Source organism: Euleptes europaea, chromosome 2 (assembly GCF_029931775.1).
Source record: "Euleptes europaea isolate rEulEur1 chromosome 2, rEulEur1.hap1, whole genome shotgun sequence".
In the NCBI taxonomy this organism is placed as follows: domain Eukaryota; kingdom Metazoa; phylum Chordata; class Lepidosauria; order Squamata; family Sphaerodactylidae; genus Euleptes; species Euleptes europaea.
In genome coordinates, this window is record NC_079313.1 from 12523758 (window position 1) to 12546434 (window position 22677).

Genomic DNA, 22677 nt, shown 5'->3' on the forward strand with positions numbered 1-22677 from the left:
TGGGGATGGCTGCCAACTTGGAGGGTTTTAAGAGCGGAGTGGTGATGTTCATGGAAGAGAGGGCTATCCATGGCTGCTAGTCAAAATGGATACTAGTCAGTCACGATGCATACCTATTCTCTCCAGGATCAGAGGAGCATGCCTATTATATTAGGTGCTGTGAAACACAGGCAGGAGAATGCTGCTGCAGTGGTCTTGTTTGTGGACTTCCTAGAGGCACCTGGTTGGCCACTGCTAGACGTGATGGACCTTGGTCTGATCTTGCATGGCTTTTCTTATGTTCTTATGTAAAGCTTGCTGGGTGACCTTGGGCCAGTCGCACACACTCCTCCTTGCCTAACTCACACGGTTGTTACGACGATAAAATGGAGGAGGACAACATAAGCCTCCTTGAGCCCCCATAGGGGAAGAAATGTCAGGGAATAAAAGAAGTAAAATAGAATACTATTACGTGGAGATTGAACCGGCTCCTTCAGCATGTAATGCAGGTGCTCGGTCAGTGAGCCACAGTCCCTCATGTCTCTTGTGAGCTTTCAACATGCTTAAGAACATAAGAAAAGCCCTGCTGGATCAGACCAAGGTCCATCAAGTCCAGCAGTCTGTTCACACAGTGGCCAACCAGGTGCCTCTAGGAAGCCCACAAGCAAGACGACTGCAGCAGCATTTATCCTGCCTGTGTTCCACAGCACCCAATATAACAGGCATGCTCCTCTGGTACCGGTATGCATCATGACTAGTATTCATTTTGACTAGTAGCCATGGATAGCCCTATCCTCCATGAACATGTCCACTCTTAAAGCCTTCCAAGTTGGCAGCCTTCACCACCTCCTGGGGCTTAGCTGCCATGGGCTTATGCAGATGTTTTTTTAAACACGTTTTTCTCTCTCTCCAGATGGACTCGGGGGCATCGGCATGGGGCTGGGGCCAGGAGGGCTGCCCATTGATGCCAACCACTTAAACAAGGGCATTGGCATGGGCAATTTGGGGCCTGGAGGTGAGTGAGAAATTGTGCTGGTCCTTTGCTCCTCTTTCCGTGTTTTCCATTTCCAGATTCACAACTCTTTGTTACCTTGGGTGGGGCGGAGAGGCTGTTGTAAACTTTGATTGCTTGCCTGATGTGGGCTCTTGGGTCCCCTAAGTGGCGTAGACTTTGTGATTGGAAAATGGAGAGTATTGCTGCTTTCTGAGAACAGTGTGTCACGGTGGATATGGTTATAGACTTTTCGTTCCGGCACACTCCCTGTACCAGCATGGCGAAGCTCCGTTCTCTGTAGAAGCTGTGGTGGGACAGACAGGCTTGCTCCTTGAGGGGGCTTTTTCCTTTGGTGTCTTGAACACGGTTGAATTTGAGTCTGCCATCTTGAATGGTAGAAGCTTTTATTTGAAATGAAAGCTGATAACCTTTTGGATTCTTACAAATCCACACACAAGCATGCACAGAATTGCTTGCTACCAGGACTTTGTGCATAACCCGCCGAGAGGCATCCGCTGGTGACGTGCAAAGTTCCACCTGCAGTTCAGAGCTTATGGGCAGCTACGGTGACCCATAGAGTAATCTACAGACAGTCATACCATATCTCTTGCTTGCCAACTAGGGAGCAAGCGCTGGAAAGCTGAGGAACTCTGCAATGGGTGGCGAGTCCAGTAAAAGGGAGGGAGTGGGAATGGCAAAGCACTTGGCCTGTAGTTTGTAGAGTCTTTGCGTGGAATAACTGTGTAAACTGCAGACAAAAATGGATCAGGCGGTTTGTGAAGATGCAGCAGAGACTACCGGGGGAGAGAGAACAAAAAAAAAAGACCACTGTCTCTTTAAGAGTATAATAGCTAGTCGTTGACCAGATGTCTCCCCTAACAAAAGGGAGAGACCAGAACAAAAACTTAATTTTGTGTGTGTGTGGCATACCAGTTAGAATATCAGTAGAAGCTAAATTGGGTAGTATTAGCTGATAGCTGGGGCGGGGAGTAATCCTTGTAAGTAAAGTCCCATTTGAAGATTGGTGCAGTTGAACAATCCCTCTCTAATGCCGAAACTTGGTGTTTTTGTTGTTCAATTGAACATGTGTCCCATCTCTTGTGTGTGTTGGGAGGGGGAAGGGGTGGGGTGTCCATTCTTCCATTACAGTCCAACCAGTTGTATTGATGCAGGAGTGGGTCTTCGGTTACTGAAGGGGGGTGGGGGCTGGCAGAGCCAAGGCAGAAGGGACTCATGAATATATGAAGCTGCCTTATACTTAACCAGGCTATTGGTTCATTAAAGTCAGTACTGACTGTTCAGACTGAAAGCGGCTCTCCAAGGTTTTGGGCATTGGGTCTTATCACTTCACCTGCTACCCAATCCCTTTTAACTGGTGATGCGGGGGTTTGAACCTGGGACCTTGTGCACGCCAAGCCGATGCTCTACTGCTGAGCCATGGCCCCTCTGGGGAATCTAAGCAGAGCAGATGAAGCGGCGTACAGACATACTGTGCTGCGTCTAATTCCCACACTCTTTCCTCTAGGAATGGGCATTGAAGGCTTGGGCTTTGGAATGAACAAGATGGGAGGTGAGTGCTGGGACTGCAGCCGTGACCCGTGGGAAGTAGTGAGGTCTGCGTGGAGACCTGCCTTAAGGTCACCTTTGAAAGAGTGGTCAGCTGTCACTTTCCACATCCACCTGCCTCTTCCCCTCTTTGTCTCCAGCAGCAACTGGTTATTGTGGGAGTGGGAAATAACAGAACAAGGCCCTGTGCGATGGCCTGATTCAGCCCATTTGTATTTTGTTGGCCATCTTGAGTTTTCTCAGTTTTACAGCAGCAAGGCTACTGCAATGCTGATGGTCTCCCCAGTTGAAAACTTACAAGAGTGAGCCCTTCATAGGGCTGTCCCTCCTTAAATTGCAAGCTGGGTGTGGAAATTGACCTCATACACATGCCGGCTAGTAAGTGTGAGGGCAAGCTACATCATGTTTGAGGCCCTTCCACCCAGCGTGGTGTAGCGGTTAAGAGCAGTGGACTGGAGAGCCGGGTTTGATTCCCCTCTCCTCCACATGAGCGGCGGACTCTAATCTGGAGAACCGGGTTGGTTTCCCCCCATTCCTGCACATGACGCCAGCTGGGTGACCTTGGGCTAGTCACAGTTCTCTCTTAACTCTCTCAGCCCCACCTACCTCTCAAGGTGTCTGTTCTGGGGAGAGGAAGGGAAGGTGATGGTAAGTTGGTTTGATTCTCCTTAAAAGGTAGAGAAAGTTGGCATATAAAAACCAACTCTTCTTCTAAAAAGAGCCGAGTTCTAAGTCATGATTCTCTGCTCAAAAGAAACATCTACCCCCAACTATATACATCATGTGCTTTCAGGCAGTCTTTGGGTACCGTCTCCAGGCTTTCTTTGCCACCTTTTAGATAAAAAGGGAGATCCTTCACCAGATGCAAAATCTAGTTTATTAAATATTTTTATTCCAGTTCTCACAGAGATACAAAATGACATCACGGTGATAGACAAGCCTAATATGGAATCAGAACACAAACACAACTGTAGAAATTATCGCGACAGGGCCCATTATTGTCCAGCATGCAAAAAGTAGTATCCAGTTTTGTCACACGAATTCCAAAACAGTGACACAGTCCAAAATCAACAGCCCTTCACAATGCCTGTATATGTTGTCTTCACACAGGGAGTTGATCTTGTAAAAATCCACTGATGTACCTCTGCACACTTCCTTCCCACTGCCCTCCCCTGCACAAATCCTAATCTGCCAAAATCTGCCATCTTGTTTTCATTCCAAAAAAACCCCAGGGGGAATAAGAAGGTACTAAATTTGTTAGCTAGACACACTGTAGTCAAATAGTACCTCATAAAATAGAATATTGCAACATTAATTGATTATAAACATCTTTTTAAATTTCGACAAAAGTAGGTTTTGACTCACCATAAGATATACATCAAAATTATTTGAACACACCTAATATACAGACTAATATACATACTATGTATGGGTGTGAAAGCTGGACAATGAAGAAAGCTGGTAGGAAGAAAGTAGCTTCCTTTGCAATGTGGTGTTGGAGAAGAGTGTTACGGAAACCCTGGACCGCCAAAAAAACAAATCAGTGGGTTATAGATCAAATCAAGTCTGAACTGACCCTAGAAGCTAAAATGACTAAACTGAGGCTATCGTAGTTTGGTCACATTATGAAAAGACAAGAGTCACTGGAAAAGACAGTCATGCTAGGAAAAGTGGAGGGCAGCAGGAAAAGAGGAAGACCCAACAAGAGATGGATTGACTCAATAAAGGAAGCCACGGCCCTCAATTTGCAAGATCTGAGCAAGGCTATCAAAGATAGGGCATTTTGGAGGACTTTGATTCATAGGGTTGCCGTGAGTTGACAGCACTTAACACACACACACGATATACAGCCTTATAAAGTGTGGATATAAACATACAATATCCACTTTTATAACAGTATATGAAGTAGTCTTACAGGTATATTATTCAACAGGTGATTCAATTCCGTGTCAGTTCAAATTGTTGATTCAGCAGGTAGTGTTCCATCAAGCCATATTAACAGGTCTTATAGCTTAAATTAAGAGTTAACAAATGATATAGTCCTATTGGAGCCAATTGATGGTTCAACAGGTAGCGTTGAGACAAGTTCCCAGGTGTAAGCTTGTTTCGTGTTAATACTTCCTCAGTTATATTTCTTTACACCTAACAGAAAATATTATGTGAAAATAAGTTCTTAATTTAAATTCTTAATTTAAGTTAAAGTACCTCCTCTGAGAGAGATCCTTTAGTTAACAGTAGATTTACCTTATCTTGATTTACCATAGTTTGTTTTCATTAGCACCTAATACAATATATATATATATATTTAGCAGGAATGGAAGGCCCTTTCAGTGGGATGGACAGCTTGGGCCGTTTTCCTTCCGGAATGAACATCGGCAGGATGAGCGGTGAGGCCTCTCAACGTTTGAGCTTGAGAAATGTTGTGTTTAATGTATCTGGGGAAGGGGAACACTTGAGTGAAGAACATCCAAAGGCTTTAAAATCACTAATCCTAAATCTCAGCCACTCTCTTATTTCATTCTGTATATCTCTGAATACCAGATTGAGGGGGGCAGGAACTTGCTTTCTGACCTTGTCTGTGAGCTTTCCGGAAGCATACAGCCGACAGCTGTGGGAAACAAGATGCTGGGGGTAGATGGAGCTTTTCTTACTGGTGTAAAAAGCGTGGTGGCTATTCTGGCAGAGAACTAAATCCCTTCCTTCCTTCCAGAGATGGATCGTGCGATTGGAGGTAGTTTTGAAAGAGACTTCCCCAGAAATGAAATGGGAATGCCTCGTAGTTTTGGAGACACTCTGGACAGAGGAATAGGTATGTGGCCTGATTTCCTGGTTTGGGTCTTTCCCCTGTACATTGCGGAGTGGCTTGGAACTCCGTGTCTTTGCAGCAGATCTGTGGTTGATAACAGTGGAGAACTTGGCCCCTTAAAGCTGCATTCTCAGGCTCAGAGCAAGCGTGTACACAATGGGTGGGTTATTTGAGTACCAGCATCCATAGTGCTGTTATGGCTTTTCCTGCACAGCAAAAGCACAAGCTCAGGTTGCAGGAGAAAGAGCGATGGTATGGAATATTCCATTAGCTTGGTTCTGAGTTCGTGTGTAGGGTCGCCAGCTCCGGGTTGGGAAATAACTGGAGATTTTTGGGCCAGGGCCTGAGGAGGGCGGGGTTTGGGGAGGGGAGGGACTTCAGTGCCATAGAGTCCAATTGCCAAAGCGGCCATTTTCTCCAGGGGAACCGATCTCTTATCAGCTGGAGGTCAGTTGTAATGGTGGGAGATCTCCAGCTAGTACCTGGAGGTTCTCACAAAAAACCAGTAATCGGCTCACAACATATTGCAAAAATGCACAAGGTTATAATATATACAAATCAATTGCACAACAAAGTGACAATGCAATGTAGAACAAGACAAAGTACATACGTACATGAGCAAGAACACAATTAAACTCTATGAGCGGTTCAAGAGAACTCAATATCCAACACTGCAAAATATGAGTGAAGTAGAATAGACCGTCAAAATCCGTGTCAGAGAACCTACGGGTCCCATCAACACAGGAACAAGCTATGTAGCTGTCGTTGTGCTGACAAAGCCAATTAGGCGAAAGCGCATTCTATTCCAGAAGAGCGTTACATTCTTCTTTCTTGGCATTTTTGTCTGCCCAGCCGCATCAAGATTCTTGACCGTCCATGCTAAAATTACAGCAACAGTGAGACTTTACTGATCCACCGACACAAATTTTGACGGTCTATCCTACTTCACTTGTATTTTGCAGTGTTGGATATTGAGTTCTCTTGAACCGCTCCTAGAGTTTAATTGCGTTCTTGCTCATGTATGTATGCACATAGTCTTGTTCTACATTGCATTGCTTGTCACTTTGTTGTGCAATTGATTTGTATATATTATAACCTTGTGCATTTTTGCAATACGTTGTGAGCCTATTACTGTTTTTTTGTGAGCACCTTTACAGTTTTTCATTAATCTAGTACCTGGAGGTTGGCAACCCTATTTGTGTGCCAGCTCAGCCAAGAAAGGGCTTGTTATGAGAGGCCTTGGCCAAATCTTTCCAGATTGTGAAATGACTGTTGGTGATTTCTTCTGTCTCTTCTAACCCCCCTCCTTCCCTTTGGGAGGAATTAAAATTTTATTGTTCTATAGCCACTGACCATCACAATTTGCTAAAACGAAAAAAATAAAATACAAATACATCAGATCCGCAAGTAAAATATTAAATAGATAATGGGATATACTAAAATGTTTCCATTTGAAAGAAAAGTAGCTGCTTCTTCCGACACCACATTAGACCTTATTTTCTTTGCTGCAAGAAGAAACAAAGAGACCCTATATGATGCATGTTCATTGATATCTGATAACAGAAATATAATTATCTTTGCATCCAAGTGTGTAATGATACCGGATAATATTCCTGCCAAAAATTTAGCCCTGGGGCCTGCATACAATGGGCAAAATAGGATGTAACGAGGCGAGGATCCACAAATACAGACACGTTGATCCCTTGGTGTTCGAGAGTAGCACCCCACCAATGAAGCTGTTGGCACGGTTTGGAAGCGTAGTGATGTGAAGGATGCTCTAAGGTTGTGATTTGCGATGTTGGCTAAATAGGGAGTTCTAAAGTTTTTAATTGATTTGTACCACGGTGCTGCTTTTGATTTTAAAATTAATGATTGATTGATGTGCATCAGCTTTAAATACCCAGTCTCTAAGCTGGTGGTGATAGTGTTTCTTGGCACCCGAGAAACAGTCAAATTCTTGTTGACCCCGTTTCAGCTATGTCCTGTGTTCTCGTTCCAGGTGGCGGCGGCGGAGCCAGCATCCCTGCGATCGACAGGATGGCCCCCGGAATTGACCGCATGGCCACGGGGATGGATAGGCTGCCCTCCGGGATGGGACACGGGATGGAGAGAGTAGGGTCGGAGATGGACAGGATGGGGCTCGTCCTGGACCGCATGGGCTCCGGCGTAGACAGGATGGGGTCGGGCATGGACCGGATGGCGCCCCTTGGCATCGACCACCTGGCCTCCGGCATGGACCGGATGGGCTCTGGGTTAGACCGGATGGGTGCTGGGATGGAAAGGATGGGTGCCGGCCTCGGCTTCGGCCTTGACCGGATGGGGTCAGCCATGGACCGGGTCGGCACCACCATGGACCGGATGGGCACCGGCGTGGACCGGATGGGTCACGCCGGGAGCATGGATAGGATGGGCCTGGGCATGGACCGCATGGTGCCTGCCGGAATGGGCCCCGTGCTGGACAGGATGCCAGCAGGCTTAGACCGCATGGGGGCCGGCCCCGTCGACAGGATGGGGCTGGACCGCATGGCAGCCACTGGGATGGACAGGATGGGGCTGGACCGCATGGGGGCAGCTGCCACGGCCATGGAGAGAATGGGGCCGGCCATGGGGCAGGGCGTGGGGGCAGGGCTAGATAGGATGGGGCTGGCCATGGGCAACACCTTCGAGAGAACGATGGACGTGGACCGGGGGAACTTTGCCGCCGGAAGTTTTGCCGGAGCCCTCGGGACAGGAGGGCCAGCCGCCGCCGCTGCTCCCGGCGTGACCCGGAAAGCTTGCCAGATTTTTGTGAGAAACGTGAGTTGGTAGGATGGATGCTGTAGGCAGTGTTGTTGCTTTGAGGTGGGGTAACGATAACTGACAGGCCCACCGACTTGAGCCAGTGTGCTGTAGTGGTTTGGAGTGGTGGTTTGGAGCAGCGGACGCTAATCTGGTGAACTGGGTTTGATTCCCCACTCCTTCCCATGAAGCCTGCTGGGTGACCTTGGGCTAGTCACAGTTCTCTTAGAGCTCTCTCAGCTCCACCTACCTCACAGGGTGTCTGTTGTGGGGAGGGGAAGGTGATTGTAAGCTGGTTTGATTCTTCCCTAAGTGGTAGAGAAAGCTGGCATATAAAAACCAACTCTTCTTGTGCCTGGGTTTTCTCCTTACTCTTTCCAATAGGCAAATTTGGACAACAAGGGGACGGAAATGGGCAGGGTGAGCTGGGGGGGCACTATTCTCCTAAGCGGGGGGAGGACGGGATATGAATATAGTAAAATAAAATTCTGTAGGCCTACACCTCGGTGGACTGTGGTCTGGTCTAGTGGACCTCAGAGGCAACGTCTGAGCTTTAGTTAGTGAGGGTTGTAACCAGCAAAGCAGCGCTCTGGTAATGAAGCTGGCTGTCTTTCTTTCCAGCTACCTTTTGACTTCACATGGAAAATGCTGAAAGACAAGTTCAACGAATGTGGTGAGTAACAGTTCGGGACCCCAGTTTTCTACCAGAGAGATCTGTGTGGCTTGCTGGGCATCTCTCCACCTTCCCCCTCTGTAATTCTTACAGTATCACTTTGAGGTAGGCTGGGTTTTCCTGATTTGAGTCCAAAACCATGTTCAGCAAGAATTAAACTTGCTGCCTCTTCAATGAGCAAGGGCTACCCCTTATTTGGGTAAAAATATTCATGCCCGGCCTTTGAGTGTAAAACCTCCAAGGTGAGGTAAAGGTCCCCTATGCAAGCACTGGGTCATTCCTGACCCATGGGGTGACGTCACATCCCGACGTTTACTAGGCAGACTGTGTTTACGGGGTGGTTTTCCAGTGCCTTCCCCAGTCATCTTCCCTTTACCCCCAGCAAGCTGGGTACTCATTTTACCGACCTCGGAAGGATGGAAGGCTGAGTCAACCTTGAGCCGGCTATCTGAAACAAACGTCTGTCAGGATTGAACTCAGGTCTTGAGCAGAGCTTGGACTGAAGTACTGCAGCTTACCACTCTGCACCATGGGGCTCTCCAAGGTTGTTTAGCCAATGTTAAAACAAGTGTTGCATCAGAACAAATAGCACATGATAATCATTAACTAGAAGACAGTAAAGTAGGTGCCCTGTGCTGTATTGGGGAGGGGGTATTCCATAAGCAGGGTACCACAGAAAAAGATGTGTTTCCGCCCTCCTACTCTCTGAAAGGCCACAGCCTCAGAAGCTGATTGTGGGTGTCCCATGTTCTTGGCTCATCATTGGAGCAATTATCCTTAAAAAGATGAAGGCACCTTAAAAAGATGCAAGCACCGGGTCATTACTGACCCATGGGGTGATGTCACATTCTGGTGTTTTCTAGGCAGACTGTGTTTATGGGGTGGTTTGCCATTGCCTTCCCCAGTTGTCTACACTTTACCCCCCCCCCCATTTTTACCGACCTCGAAAGGATGGAAGGCTGAGTCAGCCTTCAGTCAGCTACCTGAAACTGACTTCTGTCGGGATCGAACTCAGGTCGTGAACAGAGCTTGGACTGCAGTACTGCAGCTTACCCTTCTGCGCCATGGGGCTCCTCCTTAAGAACACCAACAAATGGATTGCAGGGTATTTTGTCTTTTTGCCAAGCTGCCTGCCTCTAGAACTTGAACAGTCCAGAGGGGTCAGCAATACCCGGTTGGCCAGAAACCCCTGCCAGTATTTCTTAGGGTTGTCCACTTCGGGTTGGGAAACTCCTGAAGATTTTGGGGTTAGAGCCTGAGGAGGGCGAGGTTTGAGAGGGGCGGGACTTCAGCAGGGTATTGTGCCATAGAGTTCATCTTCCCGAGCAACCGTTTTCTCCAGGGGAACGGATCTCTGTCACCTGGAGTTCAGCTGTAATAGCGGGAGATCTCCAGCCACCACTTGGAGGCTACAACAATAATATGAAAACCTGTGCCGTATTTAACGTCGTTATGGAAATTGGCGGCACGAAAGGCTCAAAATGAAACCAAACTGGAAATTCACCATAAAACATATATTCAAAATAAAGTATTACATCATGCAAAAGTCAACAAAATAAGGCGTTACATCATGCAAAAATCAACAAAATTCAGACATGTGCGACTCAAACAATAACCCACAGTGCAAAAAGCTAATAAAGTGGGGCGGGACAAGTCGTCTAAATGTCTCAAGTGATGGAAGTAGGAAGTCCGTAGAGACCAACAAAAATAATGGACGGTGAAACGAAGTCCAAGGGAAGGGAAAAGGAGAACGCGTGGCTAGTCGCTGATGCGCGTTTCAAAAGGCTTTCTTCAGCTCCAATCCGCGGATTCTTTTGCAATGCGCTATTGAGTTACATTAAGACGCATTTTGTTGATGGTCTCATTGACAACCGGCTTTTCACCAAATGGATTTAAAAGCCCAAGTTGCTTTATTATTGGAGCTGAAGAAAGCCTTTTGAAACGCGCATCAGCGACTAGCCACGCGTTCTCCTTTTCCCTTCCCTTGGACTTCGTTTCACCGTCCATTATTTTTGTTGGTCTCTACGGACTTCCTACTTCCATCACTTGAGACATTTGGACGACTTGTCCCGCCCCACTTTATTAGCTTTTTGCGCTGTGGGTTATTGTTTGAGTCGCACATGTCTGAATTTTGTTGACTTTTGCATGATGTAATGCCTTATTTTGTTGACTTTTGCATGATGTAATGCTTTATTTTGAATATACCACTTGGAGGCTGGCAACTCTAACACTTCCCCTGGCACTTGCGGAGTGGTTTCCTCACGCGGACTCTCCCTCAGGTCACGTCCTGTATGCAGACATCAAGATGGAGAGCGGGAAGTCGAAAGGGTGCGGCGTGGTTCGGTTCGAGTCCCCCGATGTTGCCGAGAGAGCCTGCCGCATGATGAACGGCATCCAGCTCCGCGGCAGAGAGATCGACGTGCGAATTGACAGGAATGCTTAAGTTGATCTTTTTAAAAACGGAGGAAGCGTTGGGTTTGTACTTGTTCTAAAACTTTTTTTAAAATTGGCCTGGATGTAAAGATGGTTAAGACAACTCAGTTGCTTTCTGGAGTAATTTTAATTCCTTTTTTTTAAAAGGTGTTTTGCATTGACACTGTTTAACAAGCACAATCCCATGTGCTTTTTTTGTAGTGGTGTCATCTTGTTGAATTTAAAGATGTATACAGTATGTCTGATGATAAATTCCAATTTCTGGTCGCTTTTTCTGTCTACCCTTTGTTAGTAGAAAAACAGGGGAAGGGGAGACTTCTCAAGAAAGCCAGTAGTGTCGATAACTGTGTGTTCTCCTGTTGACAGCGGATCCTCTGGAAATTTCTCTGAATGTCTGAACTTATGTGTGTTGGTAATGTATAATTAGTACCTGAGTTGGACTGAAACCATCTGTCTTGTATGGGCTTTATCACTTATTAAAACCATTTTCTTGTGGCTTGTTTTACCCTGTGGTGTTGTCCACGTGTGTTCCCAAAGGGAGGCTTTATGACATACCTCTCTCGGCTCAGATTTACTCCATCCGTGTCTCATTTGCTATTCTCTCTTTGTAGTAGGAGGCGGCTGCTTCCCACTTGTTCATCACACTGGGCAGGGGGGAGAAGCCCCCTGTGGCTGTTCTTGGGACAGGCCGTCTGCAAGGAAATGGGCACCCAAGCAAACTAGGCAACCTCGTGTGAAATGCAAAGCCACTGCTGATAAAATTGCTTCATCCAAAGTTGGGTGGTGGTTCATTTTACCTCTGCGCACAATGAGCGCCATGGCTCTCCAGAAATTCAGAGAGGTCTTTCTGAATCCTGTTCCTTTTACTAAAAATTGAATCTGGGACGTTCTGGCTCGAAAACAAATTCTCCTCTGTTATGACATAATGTAATAAGAACATAAGAAAGGCCCTGCTGGATCAGACCAAGGTCCATCAAGTCCAGCAGTCTGTTCACACAGTGGCCAACCAGGTGCCTCTAGGAAGGCCACAAACAAGACAACTGCAGCAGCATTATCCTGCCTGTGTTCCACAGCACCTAATAGGCATGCTCATCTGATCCTGGAGATAATAGGTATGCATCGTGACTAGTATCTTCTCATTAGGGTAAGGGTAGTCCCTTGTGCAAGCACCAGGTCATTACTGACCCATGAGGTGACGTCACATTCCGACGTTTACTAGGCAGACTTAGTTTACAAGGTGGTTTGCCAGTGCCTTTCCCAGTCATCTTCCATTTATCCCCAGCAAGCTGGGTACTCTGTTACCGACCTCGGAAGGATGGAAGGCTGAGTCAACCTTGAGCCGGCTACCTGAAACTGACTTCCCTCGGGATCGAACTCAAGTCTTGAGGAGAGCTTGGACTGCAGTACAGCAGCTTACCACTCTGCACCATGGGGCTCTTAACATCTCATTAGGGTCATAATTATGACAATACACAGAAGTAAATTGTTTCTTTAATCAAGGGCATGGGCACTGCGGTTCTTGAAAGACAACAGATGGTCTTAAGCGCTTGGGTGTTCAAAAACCCAATCTACTTTAGGATAGCATTGTTCTGCCCCACATGACTATGTGTGATTTAGCCATCCTCTCTGTCCCTGTGGGAGTCATTTGTGTTACAAGAAATGAAATCCAGAACAAGAATACATTCCCTGGGATACCTTTTGCTAGAGCCAGCCACAATTACAAAATGCGAGGGGATGCGAGATACCAACTAACTTTAAGGAAGTACAAAGAAAGTACTCTGCATGTATGGAGGGGAGGTCTGCTCTGATGGTTGATCCTCATTGAATTGTGGGCTGCTGTTGTTGTTTTTTAAGTGCATATGAAATAATGCCAGCCTTCATAAACTTTGAGTGTGTAAATACCTCAAAATTAAGATGTAAAATAAAAGTGTGTTGTGGCTTGGTATTATCCTATTTGCCTCCACAGTCCTGTAATTGCTTGGCAAACATCCCATGAGTCAAGGTGCGGCCCTTATGGGGTAGTCTGTCAAGTGTGTGCAGACCAGTGAAGCTCTCTCGCCTCAAAAGCTTTTGGGACTGCAGTTCTAAGCAGCTTGTAGGGAATAAGTCCAATGGCTCTGAAGTCAGGCCTATCAAGAGCAAGGATGCTGAGACTTGCAATGTGAATGCTGTTCAGTTCTTGCCTTTGGGTACTATGCAGCCAGCATCTTTAGAGTTGACAAGCAAACACTGGAAACAATGCAGCTCTGATACAGGAAGACACCTCCGTTTGAGTGCAAGCTGAACTCCTATGGACAAACTGCCTTTTCTCAGTCACTTACACAACCTCAGTTTCACATACAGGTTCAGTGATCTGGTTATCATTTGGGCTAGGGATACTATTCCCTATTACTATGTATGGGCATGAAAGCTGGACAATGAAGAAAGCTGGTAGGAAGAAAGTAGCTTCCTTTGCAATGTGGTGTTGGAGGAGAGTGTTACGGATACCCTGGACTGCCAAAAAACATCAACAAATCAGTGGGTTTTAGATCAAATCAAGCCTGAACTGACCCTAGAAGCTGAAATGACTAAACTGAGGCTGTCGTACTTTGGTCACATGAGAAGACGAGAGTCACTGGAAAAGACAGTTGTGCTAGGAAAAGTTGAGGGCAGCAGGAAAAGAGGAAGACCCAACAAGAGATGGATTGACTAGAAAGGAAGCCACAGCCCTCAATTGGCAAGACCTGAGCAAGGCTGTTTAAAATAGGACATTTTGGAGGACATTGATTCATAGGGTCATCATGAGTCGGAAGTGACTTGACAGCACTTAACACATACATGGGTAGCTACTGAGGTTTAAAGTTTCTACTCCATTAACAATTGAATGCAGCAGCCATGAGGACTTACGTGGAACAGCTTTCAAAAGTAAGAAGAGTTGGTTTTTATATGCTGACTTTGTCTACCACTTAAAGGAGAATCAAACTGACTTACAATCACCTTCCCCTCCCCTCCCCACAACAGACACCCTGTGAGGTAGGTGGGGCTGAGAGAGTGACTAGCCCAAGGTCACCCAGCTGGCTTCATGTGTAGGAGTGGGGAAACAAATCCAGTTCACCAGATTAGCCTCCCCCGCTCATGGTAGAGTGGGGAATCAAACCCGGTTCTCCAGATCAGAGTCCACTGCTCTTAACCACTACACCATGCTGGCTCTCTGCTTGGGGGGGGGGAGGGAACCCAGAGTAGGCAAGGTTACATCATATAGTACCCACTACTTCAGAGTCCAGTGACTGTTGAGTATTGAAAGATGCAAGGCCTTATACTGCATCAGACTATTAGTCTATTAAGGTCTGTATTATCTGCTCTGATGTCAGGAGCAGGCCATGAAGACAGTTCATGATTGTGCTCCCAGGTGCTGTTTTGCAGTTCTCTCCAAGGCCAGTCCGTGGCCCGTGTTTAGACTTCATCGAGTCCTTCATAGATTCCTTTAGTGTGGGAATTGCCAAGTACTCCTTCCTACCTCTGGGAGGGGGGTTTCCTGGGTTACTGGTTATCTCCTTTTGCTTTTCCATATATGCCATGTTCCTTGCCTTAGCCCCTTACTAGTGTCATTCTGAATATGGCTTCTGTTACCTGTCGATTCTAACCAATAAAACTGCTTTTGTAGACTTGCCGTCTGCTGGAATCTGTTTATGGGTTTGCCGCAGGGCTAGAGCTCACATTATGACACTAGTCATCGGTTTTAATTGCTGACCTTGGCTGGAGCCCTGGAGGGTTCGCCTAGGCACTTGTCTCCTCGGCTTGGGGTGCGAAACCTCCCCGAGGATCCCGAATTACTGCATGCCGTCTTGGAGGAGACGCTGCAAACTGACGCGGAGGCCACCCGGCTGGTAGGGCTGGTGACTGATCAGTGGCATCGCCTGGCAGAGACGACCCCTGGAGGACCCAGGACGCTGATCTACGTGCCCGCGACGACCTTTTGGGACTGGATACTTTACTGGAAGAGACCCGGTTGGCGCAAGAGGACCTTGCCTTGCTAACTCGGTTGTTGTCTGAGCTGACGCTCAGCGAGCCGTGACAGGAGTTGGCGGCCCCCATCCTGCTTCCTGATGGGGGCTCGAGAGGGAGACGTTCTGCTAACTGTTCCGGACCCCACTGTATGCCATCGGGAAACACAGCGTTGCCGCAATTGTTGGCGGAGGCGGCCGCCGCTTGGGCGCCGCGGTCCCTTTATCTGGAGTCTCCCCTTGAACTGCCAAAAAACAGACTGGGTCTGCGGTAGAGGGGGCAATACCGCAGACCCCCGCAGGAGTTTCTGCGAAGCCCGGGGCAAGACCCGAAGCCCCCTTCATGGTGAGTGAAGTGGAAGAGACTGTGTATGTAGATGTCATATTGCAACATTATAGAAAGGGTCCTCAATTACAAGCGAAAGCCTTAATTGAGTCTGGATGTGCCCGCTCGTTAATAAACGAAACCATTTTTAAGGCGCTCCAGGTGAAGTCAGTCCCTCTTCCTGCTCCTGTCCAGTTCGCCCAGATGGACGGCAGTGATTTCAAGGGGGGCCCAGTAGATTGTCGCACTGACGGGGTGACAATGGGAATTGGCCACCACTGGGAACAAATCAACCTTACTATTGTGCCCATTGTTAGATATGCGGTGGTGTTAGGAGCAAATTGGCTCAAAGGACACAGTCCCGCCATAGACTGGGACGCTGGGACTTTAACGTTCAATAGCCCATTGTGTGAATTACACCGACATGACATGGCCGTTAAAACCGTAGTCACACCAACCCCTGCTCTTGCCTCGGACCCTCCAGTCCGACCCACTTGCCACCCGACTATCAGGACTTTGCAGATGTATTCAATGTTCAGGAGTGTGATGTTTTACCTCCCCACCGCTGGACTGATTATGCCATTGAGGTGGTGGGGGATGAAAAACTGCCAAAAAGTAAAATTTACCCAATGAGCCCTACGAACGGTGCTCCGCTAATTTTTAGACAAAAACTTGGCTCGCGGTTTAATCCGACCGTCCACCGCGCCCTGTTTGGCACCAGCCTTTTTTGTGCGGAAGAAAACGGGGGATTTGCGTTTGTGTATTGACTTCCGGAAACTCAATGCTGTTACTCAAACGAATGCCTACCCCATCCCCCTCATTTCTGATCTCTTGGGACAATTGAAAGAAGGACACATTTTCACTAAGTTGGATTTAGTCGAGGCTTATTACAGAGTCAGAATTCAGGAGGGGGATGAATCTCTGACAGCTTTCTCCAGTTGCTTTGAGATGTTCGAATTTATGGTGATGCCATTTGGATTAAAAGGGGGTCTGGGGGTCTTCATGCAACTCATTAATGAGATCCTCCACGACCTGCTGTTCAGAGGAGTGGTAGTATATTTAGATGACATTCTTATTTACTCCAAAACCATGGAGGAACATGTTGCTTTGGTCAGAGAGGTATTGCAACGTCTTAGAGATCATCAGCTCTATGCCAAACTTTCTAAGTGCGAGTTCCACAAAAAGCAATTAACCTTCCTAGGATATGTCATCTCGCACCAAGAACTAACTATGTATCCAGAAAAGGTGCGAGCTGTTTTCAGTTGGGAACCACCCTCTACTCGTAAACAAGTCCAAAGATTCCTTGGGTTTGCAAATTTTTACAGGACGTTCCTCCCTCATTTCGCTCGGATTCCTCTGCCCATCACAAATCTCCTTAAAACTAAGGGGAAGGGGGATTCGGCCACTTTAACCAACGCCCGGGTGGAGTGGACCCCACAGTGTCAAGCCGCCTTCGATAGTCTAAAGCAGCTCTTTACTTCCGAGCTGGTCTTGCAACACCCCGACTGCACTCAGCCGTTCATAGTTCAAATAGACACTTCCGACGTAGGGATGGGGGGTGCACTTCTGCAACGGGGGGAGGATGGATACCTGCGTCCGTGCGCTTATTTTTCCAAAAGGTTTACCCAATCCAAACTCAATTGGGCTATTTGGGAAAAGGAAGCCGCCGCTGTGAAACATGCCCTGACAGTGTGGAGATCACAAAAATCTGGTCGCCCTAACGGAGGCCCGCAAACTGTCTGCAAAACAAGTGTGTTGGACAGACTTCTTTGCCCAATTCCGATTCATCCTGAAGCATGTACCAGGAAAGCAAAATCTACTGGCTGACGCCCTATCTAGACTTCCCCAATATCCCACCAAGGTTGACTGACCCACAGAGTCGCTCTTCACCCCTGCCCAACAGGGTCTAGTGCCCACTCTGGCTGTGCAAACCCATTCTCAGACTCCTTGCCGCTGCCGCTTCCAGAGGGGACGGATGCCCCGCGCCCGGGCAAGCCGGTGACGCCACCTACCTCGCTTCCTCCTCCCTTGGAACAATCTACAACCATGTCTCCCGAGGCACGGGGACCCGAGCGCCCTGTTCAGCCGCCCCTTACTCCAGTATCAACTCTGTCCCCGGTCCAGCTGCTCGCCGGCACTACTCCGGAGGGGGTGGAAGGTCTGTCCGAGTCCTTTAGGGGGACACTTCTTCGTAGTTATAAAGCAGAACTTTCCTCGCAGACCCTTCTAGCTACTCTAGTTAAACGCGGGGAATTTTGGTACAAGGATTCTAAATTGTTTGTACCAAAGGTGTTGCGGGGAGAGGTTTTGGGTTTGGTTTATGGTGCCAAGACTGCCGGACATTTCGGATTCCTTAATACGTTGCATTTACTAAGGAGGCAATTGTCGTGGGCAGCTGCCCCATCTGTGCAACGGCCAAACGGGCACAGGAAAAACTGCCCGGACTTTTGCAACCGTTAGAGACCCCCTCTAAGCCTTGGGAGGTGATTGCAGTGGACTTCATGACGGATCAACCCCCTAGTGGGGGAATGACACTACTTTGGGTGATTACTGATCTGTTTTCAAAACAGGTGCATCTTGTGCCCTGCGCAGGTATCCCTTCTTCCCCGAAATTGGCCCGCCTCTTTGTGTCACATGTCTTCCGTCTCCATTCTTTCCCGCTCAGGGGTTCAAACTTTGTGGCCAAATTCTGGAAAGCTTTCCTCAAACTGATTGGAGTGGAACAAGGACTATCTAGTGCCTTCCATCCCCAAACGGACTGGCCTTGGCTGTCCAAGAACGGGTAAATGCGGTCTTGGAATGTTATTTGCGCTGTTATGTCAATTACCATCAGGATGACTGGGTAAACCTGTTGCCTTTTGCCGAGTAAGCAAATGAGTGAGCCAAATGAAAGTACAAAGCTCAGGCTGACAAACATCGCTCCCCCGGTAAGGAATACAGGTGGGAGATCTCGTCTATCTATCCACCAAGAACCTACGATCCACCTGCCCGCGTGATAAACTCAGTGCCAAGTACGTGGGTCCGTTCCCCATTTCCCGGATTATTAATCCAGTAACTGTAGAACTCTCCTTGTCCAAGTCTCTACGGAGAATTCATCCTGTGTTCCATATCAGTCTTTTAAAACCGTACGTTCCTTCCCAAAAATGGCATCCTGAGCCACAACCCGAAGTACCTGAAATGCTGTGGGGGGGGGGGGGAGAGAACTTTTTGAAGTGGCTAAGATACTGGATTCCCTCTTTCGCTACGGTGCCCTTCAATACCTGGTTCGTGGAAACATTTTGGTCCCGCCCAAGATGAATGGGTGCGTGCCCGTGACATCTCCGCCCCCCGCCTGGTGCAAGAATTCCATTCCGCCTACCCTCACAAACCCTTGGTGGAAGGGTGAAGGGGGGTCTTTAGGGGGGTAGAATGTCAGGAGCAGGCCATGAAGACATGATTGTGCTCCCAGGTGCTGTTTTGCAGTTCTCTCCAAGGCCAGTTCGTGCCCCGTGTTTAGACTTCATCGAGTCCTTCATGGATTCCTTTAGTGTGGGAATTGCCAAGTACTCCTTCCTGCCTCTGGGAGGGGGGTTTCCTGGGTTACTGGTTATCTCCTTTTGCTTTTCCATACATGCCATGTGCCTTGCCTTAGCCCAGGGCTGGGAACCTCAGGCCCGGGGGCTGTATGCGGCCCCCGAGGACATTTTTTGTGGCCCTCGGGAGCTCCGGGGCCCTGCTGCGGACGTGGGGCACAGGGCGGCCCTCCCCGAGGGTGTTCCTGGGGCTGTGGCTTACAGGGGCGCTGTGGCGCCCTTTGGACCTCTTCTTGCCGACTTTCGGCTGTTGGTGGGTGAGAGGGGAGGGATGCTTCCCCCAAGGCTGCCCCCTACAGCCGCGGCACATTGTAAGTGGCCTCTCGCTGCCTGTTGGCTGTTGAGCAGCGGGGGGGGGGGGAGAGGCCAGCGGCTCCCGGCAGCAGAGCATGCATGCTGGAGCTGATCGGGTTTTGGGGGGGGGGCTTTTGTGGACTCTGGGGGGAGAGGGTATAAAGACTGGGGCTCAGTCGCGCGGGGCTCCGTGCTCCGCCGTGTGTGTGTGGGGGTGGGGAGGCTGGGGCCTGGTCGCGCGGGGCCGGCGTGTGTGTGTGTGTGTGTGTGTGTGTGTGTGTGTGTGTGTGTGAGGCTTTTCTCTCTTCCTCTTTTTCTGTCACTCTCCTTTCTTTTTCTGTCTCTTTCTTTGTCTCCCTCCGTCCTTTTCTTTCTTTCTGCCCCCCCGCGCCTCATTTGCTCGGGCCCACCGCTGGCTGCCCTCCCTCCTGGGAGGGGGGAGCGGGGACCCCCTGCGGGTCTTCGCTGTGTGGCCTCCCCTGGGGTTGCCAACCTCCAGGTGATGGCTGGAGACCTGGCAACCCTAGCCTCTCCCCCCCACTGGGAGATCTACACCTGGTATGGCCCCTGAATGATGTCATAAATGTGCAAATAGCCCTTTGCAGGAAAAAGGTTCCCCACCCCTGCCTTAGCCCCTTACTAGTGTCATTCTGAATATGGCTTCTGTTACCTGTCAATTCTAACTAATAAAACTGCTTTCGTGGACTTGCCGTCTGCTGGAATCTGTTTATGGGTTTGCCACAGGGCTAGAGCTCACATCTGACTGGCCTTGGCTGTCCAGGATCTCAGCCTGAGGTCTTCCATCTCGTCTACTGCCTCTTTCTGGTAACAAGATGTTGTGGATTGAATCTGGGACCATCTATATAACAATGAGTAACAGCTCCTTTGTGCTATCAGAACCCAAAGCTTGCCTCTACTGTTTTCCCCCTTGTCAGCTGGTACTTGGAGAGGGTGCTTCTAAATATAGAAGTTCCAGTTCATTGCAGCCACTGATTGGCTTATGTGTCAATCTGTATCCCCATTTTAATGCTGTCCCAGCTTCCTCAGCATTCTAATTTAACAAGGGAAGAAGCACAACGTGGTTGATGCTTGGGACTCTACCACCTTAAGCAACCATTCTGCTGGCTAATGGTTTCTCCCCAATATGCCTTCAATCTATCAGTGCTTCTATTTCATTGAAAGTTCTATCACCTGTCTCGTGAAGGATTCTAAACATACGCAAAGTGCAAGGACATAAAGGATTCTGAATAGGGTTGCCAAACACTAGGTGGTGGTAGGAGGTCTACTGTTACAACTGATCTCCAGCCGATAGAATCATAGCGTTGGAAAGGGTTGTACAGGCCATCTATTCCAACCCACTGCTCAATGCAGGATCAGCCTAGAGCAGTGATGGCGAACCTTTTAGAGACGGAGTGCCCAAACTGCAACCCAAAACCCACTTATCGCCAAGTGCCAACACGGAAATTTAACCTGAATACTGAGGTTTTAATTAGCTTAAATGATTAACAATTTCCTGGTTGTTCTCCAGCATGATATAGTGGTTAAGGTGTCAGACTAGGATCTGAGAAACCCAGGTTCAAATCCCTACTCTACCATGGAAACCACACTTACACACACACACACACACACACACACGGTGTCTCTTGCTATCTCTGAGGAGTGCTGTAAGGATAAAATTAAGGCTAAATAAATGAGCCACTTCATGGAGAAAGAGTAGCAAAAACAATGTGGAATGGATTTTCCAGTAAGGTTTCTGAGCCTAGCTACATTATTCTGAGACTGGAATGACAGCCCCCAGAGTGCAATGACAGCCTCTGGGACTACCAGAAGTGTTCTGGGACTGGAATGACCGGGCTGTCATTCCACTCTGGGGGCTGTCATTCCAGTCCCAGAACACTTCTGCTAGTCCCAGGGGCTGTCATTCCACTCCTGGGGCTGTTACTGCAGTTGCAGAATCATTCTCCTAATCTCAGGGGCTGTCATTCCACTCCAAGGCTAGTCATTCCAGTCGCAGAACACTTCTACTAGTCCTGGCAGCTGTCATTCCAGTCGCAGAGTAATGCAGCTAGGCCCAGAGACCTTAATGGAATATCAATGCCACATTTTCTTTGCAATTTTTTGTGCTGTAACCTATTTCAAAGGAGCGCATGCAAGTCAATGGGCAATCCTGGCTCCCATTATCTTAAATGGGCTGTGCAGCCTCTCCCACTGTTTCAAATGGGCAATCCTGTCATTCATTTTAATACATCCCTTTTCCCAAGCCAGCCAAGGCCAGTGCCTGCCTCTCCTGCGGGTGAGTAAAGGGCAGCTCCTGCCTCTTGCCCAGCCCAGGCTGGGTGGAAAGAAAAGGGAGAACTCTCCTCTCCTTCCCCCCTGCCGCCAGACTGGAGGGTGAGAGACTCAAAACGGATAAAAGGAAGTATTTCTTTATACAACACATAGTTAAATTGTGGAACTCCCTTCCCCAGGGTGTGGTGATGGCTGCCAACTTGGAAGGTTTTAAGAGGGGAGTGGACATGTTCATGGAGGAGAAGGGTATTCATGACTACTAGTCAAAATGGATACTAGTCATGATGCATCCCTATTCTCTCCAGGATCAGAGGAGAGAATTCCAGCCCAGGCTGGGAGGAAAGAAAATGGGGAGGGGGAGAGAAGAGATACACTTGGGAACACCGCAGGCTCCAGATCGGGAAAACTACCCTCTCCCTCCAACTAAGGAAAGTAGCTTCTTCTTTCCAGCCCAGGCTGGGAGGAAAAAAACGGGGGGGGGGAGAAACCGGGGGGGGGGGAGAAGAGATGCACTTGGACACACCGCAGGCTCCAGGACGGGAGAACTACCCTCCCCCTCCAACTAAGGAAAGTTGCTGCTTCATTTCCAGCCCAGGCTGGGAGGAAAGGAAACGGGGGCGGGGGAAGAGATGCACTTGGAAACACAGCAGACTCCAGTCCAGGTCGGGAGAACTACCCCGGGGACTCGGGGAGGGAGGCGGACTCGGGTTAGGAGGAGCAATTTACCAACCTACCATCTCCTCTAGTGACTAGCAAGCCAACAGTGGAGGCCAGCCATGTGCGGCCGCTTTTAAGGAGGCGCTGCCGCTCTGTGTTGGCCTCCTTAGTCTGCAAAGGGATTTTTGGCCGGGGAGGGGGGGGGAGGAAGAGGGAGAAGGGGGCTGGAGGGCGGCGGCTGCCTCGTGCGCCTGCAAAGGGGTTTTTGGGCGGGGGGGAGGGATAGGGAGAAAGGGGCTGGAGGGCGGCAGCTGCCTTGTGCGCCCTG

General features: G+C 48.7%; 2 protein-coding genes across 3 annotated transcripts in view; both read left to right on the forward strand.

Moving 5' to 3' along the window:
* Nucleotides 1–6060, forward strand: part of RAB11B (RAB11B, member RAS oncogene family) — a 95690-nt gene extending 89630 nt beyond the window's left edge. Inside the window, exon 6 of the mRNA XM_056867586.1 lies at nt 6046–6060. The gene's annotated coding sequence lies outside the window, so the exon portion shown is untranslated. The remainder of the gene's footprint in view (nt 1–6045) is intronic.
* The window catches only part of HNRNPM (heterogeneous nuclear ribonucleoprotein M), a 33960-nt gene extending 22457 nt beyond the window's left edge, over nt 1–11503 (forward strand). For both annotated transcript variants that reach the window (XM_056867578.1, XM_056867579.1), the window contains 7 exons: nt 893–994; nt 2499–2543; nt 4852–4926; nt 5250–5348; nt 7345–8141; nt 8745–8796; nt 11076–11503. In XM_056867578.1, the coding sequence (XP_056723556.1) occupies nt 893–994; nt 2499–2543; nt 4852–4926; nt 5250–5348; nt 7345–8141; nt 8745–8796; nt 11076–11239 (1334 nt within the window). In that variant the 3' untranslated portion in view covers nt 11240–11503. The remainder of the gene's footprint in view (nt 1–892; nt 995–2498; nt 2544–4851; nt 4927–5249; nt 5349–7344; nt 8142–8744; nt 8797–11075) is intronic.
* The last annotated feature ends 11174 nt before the right edge of the window (nt 11504–22677 follow it).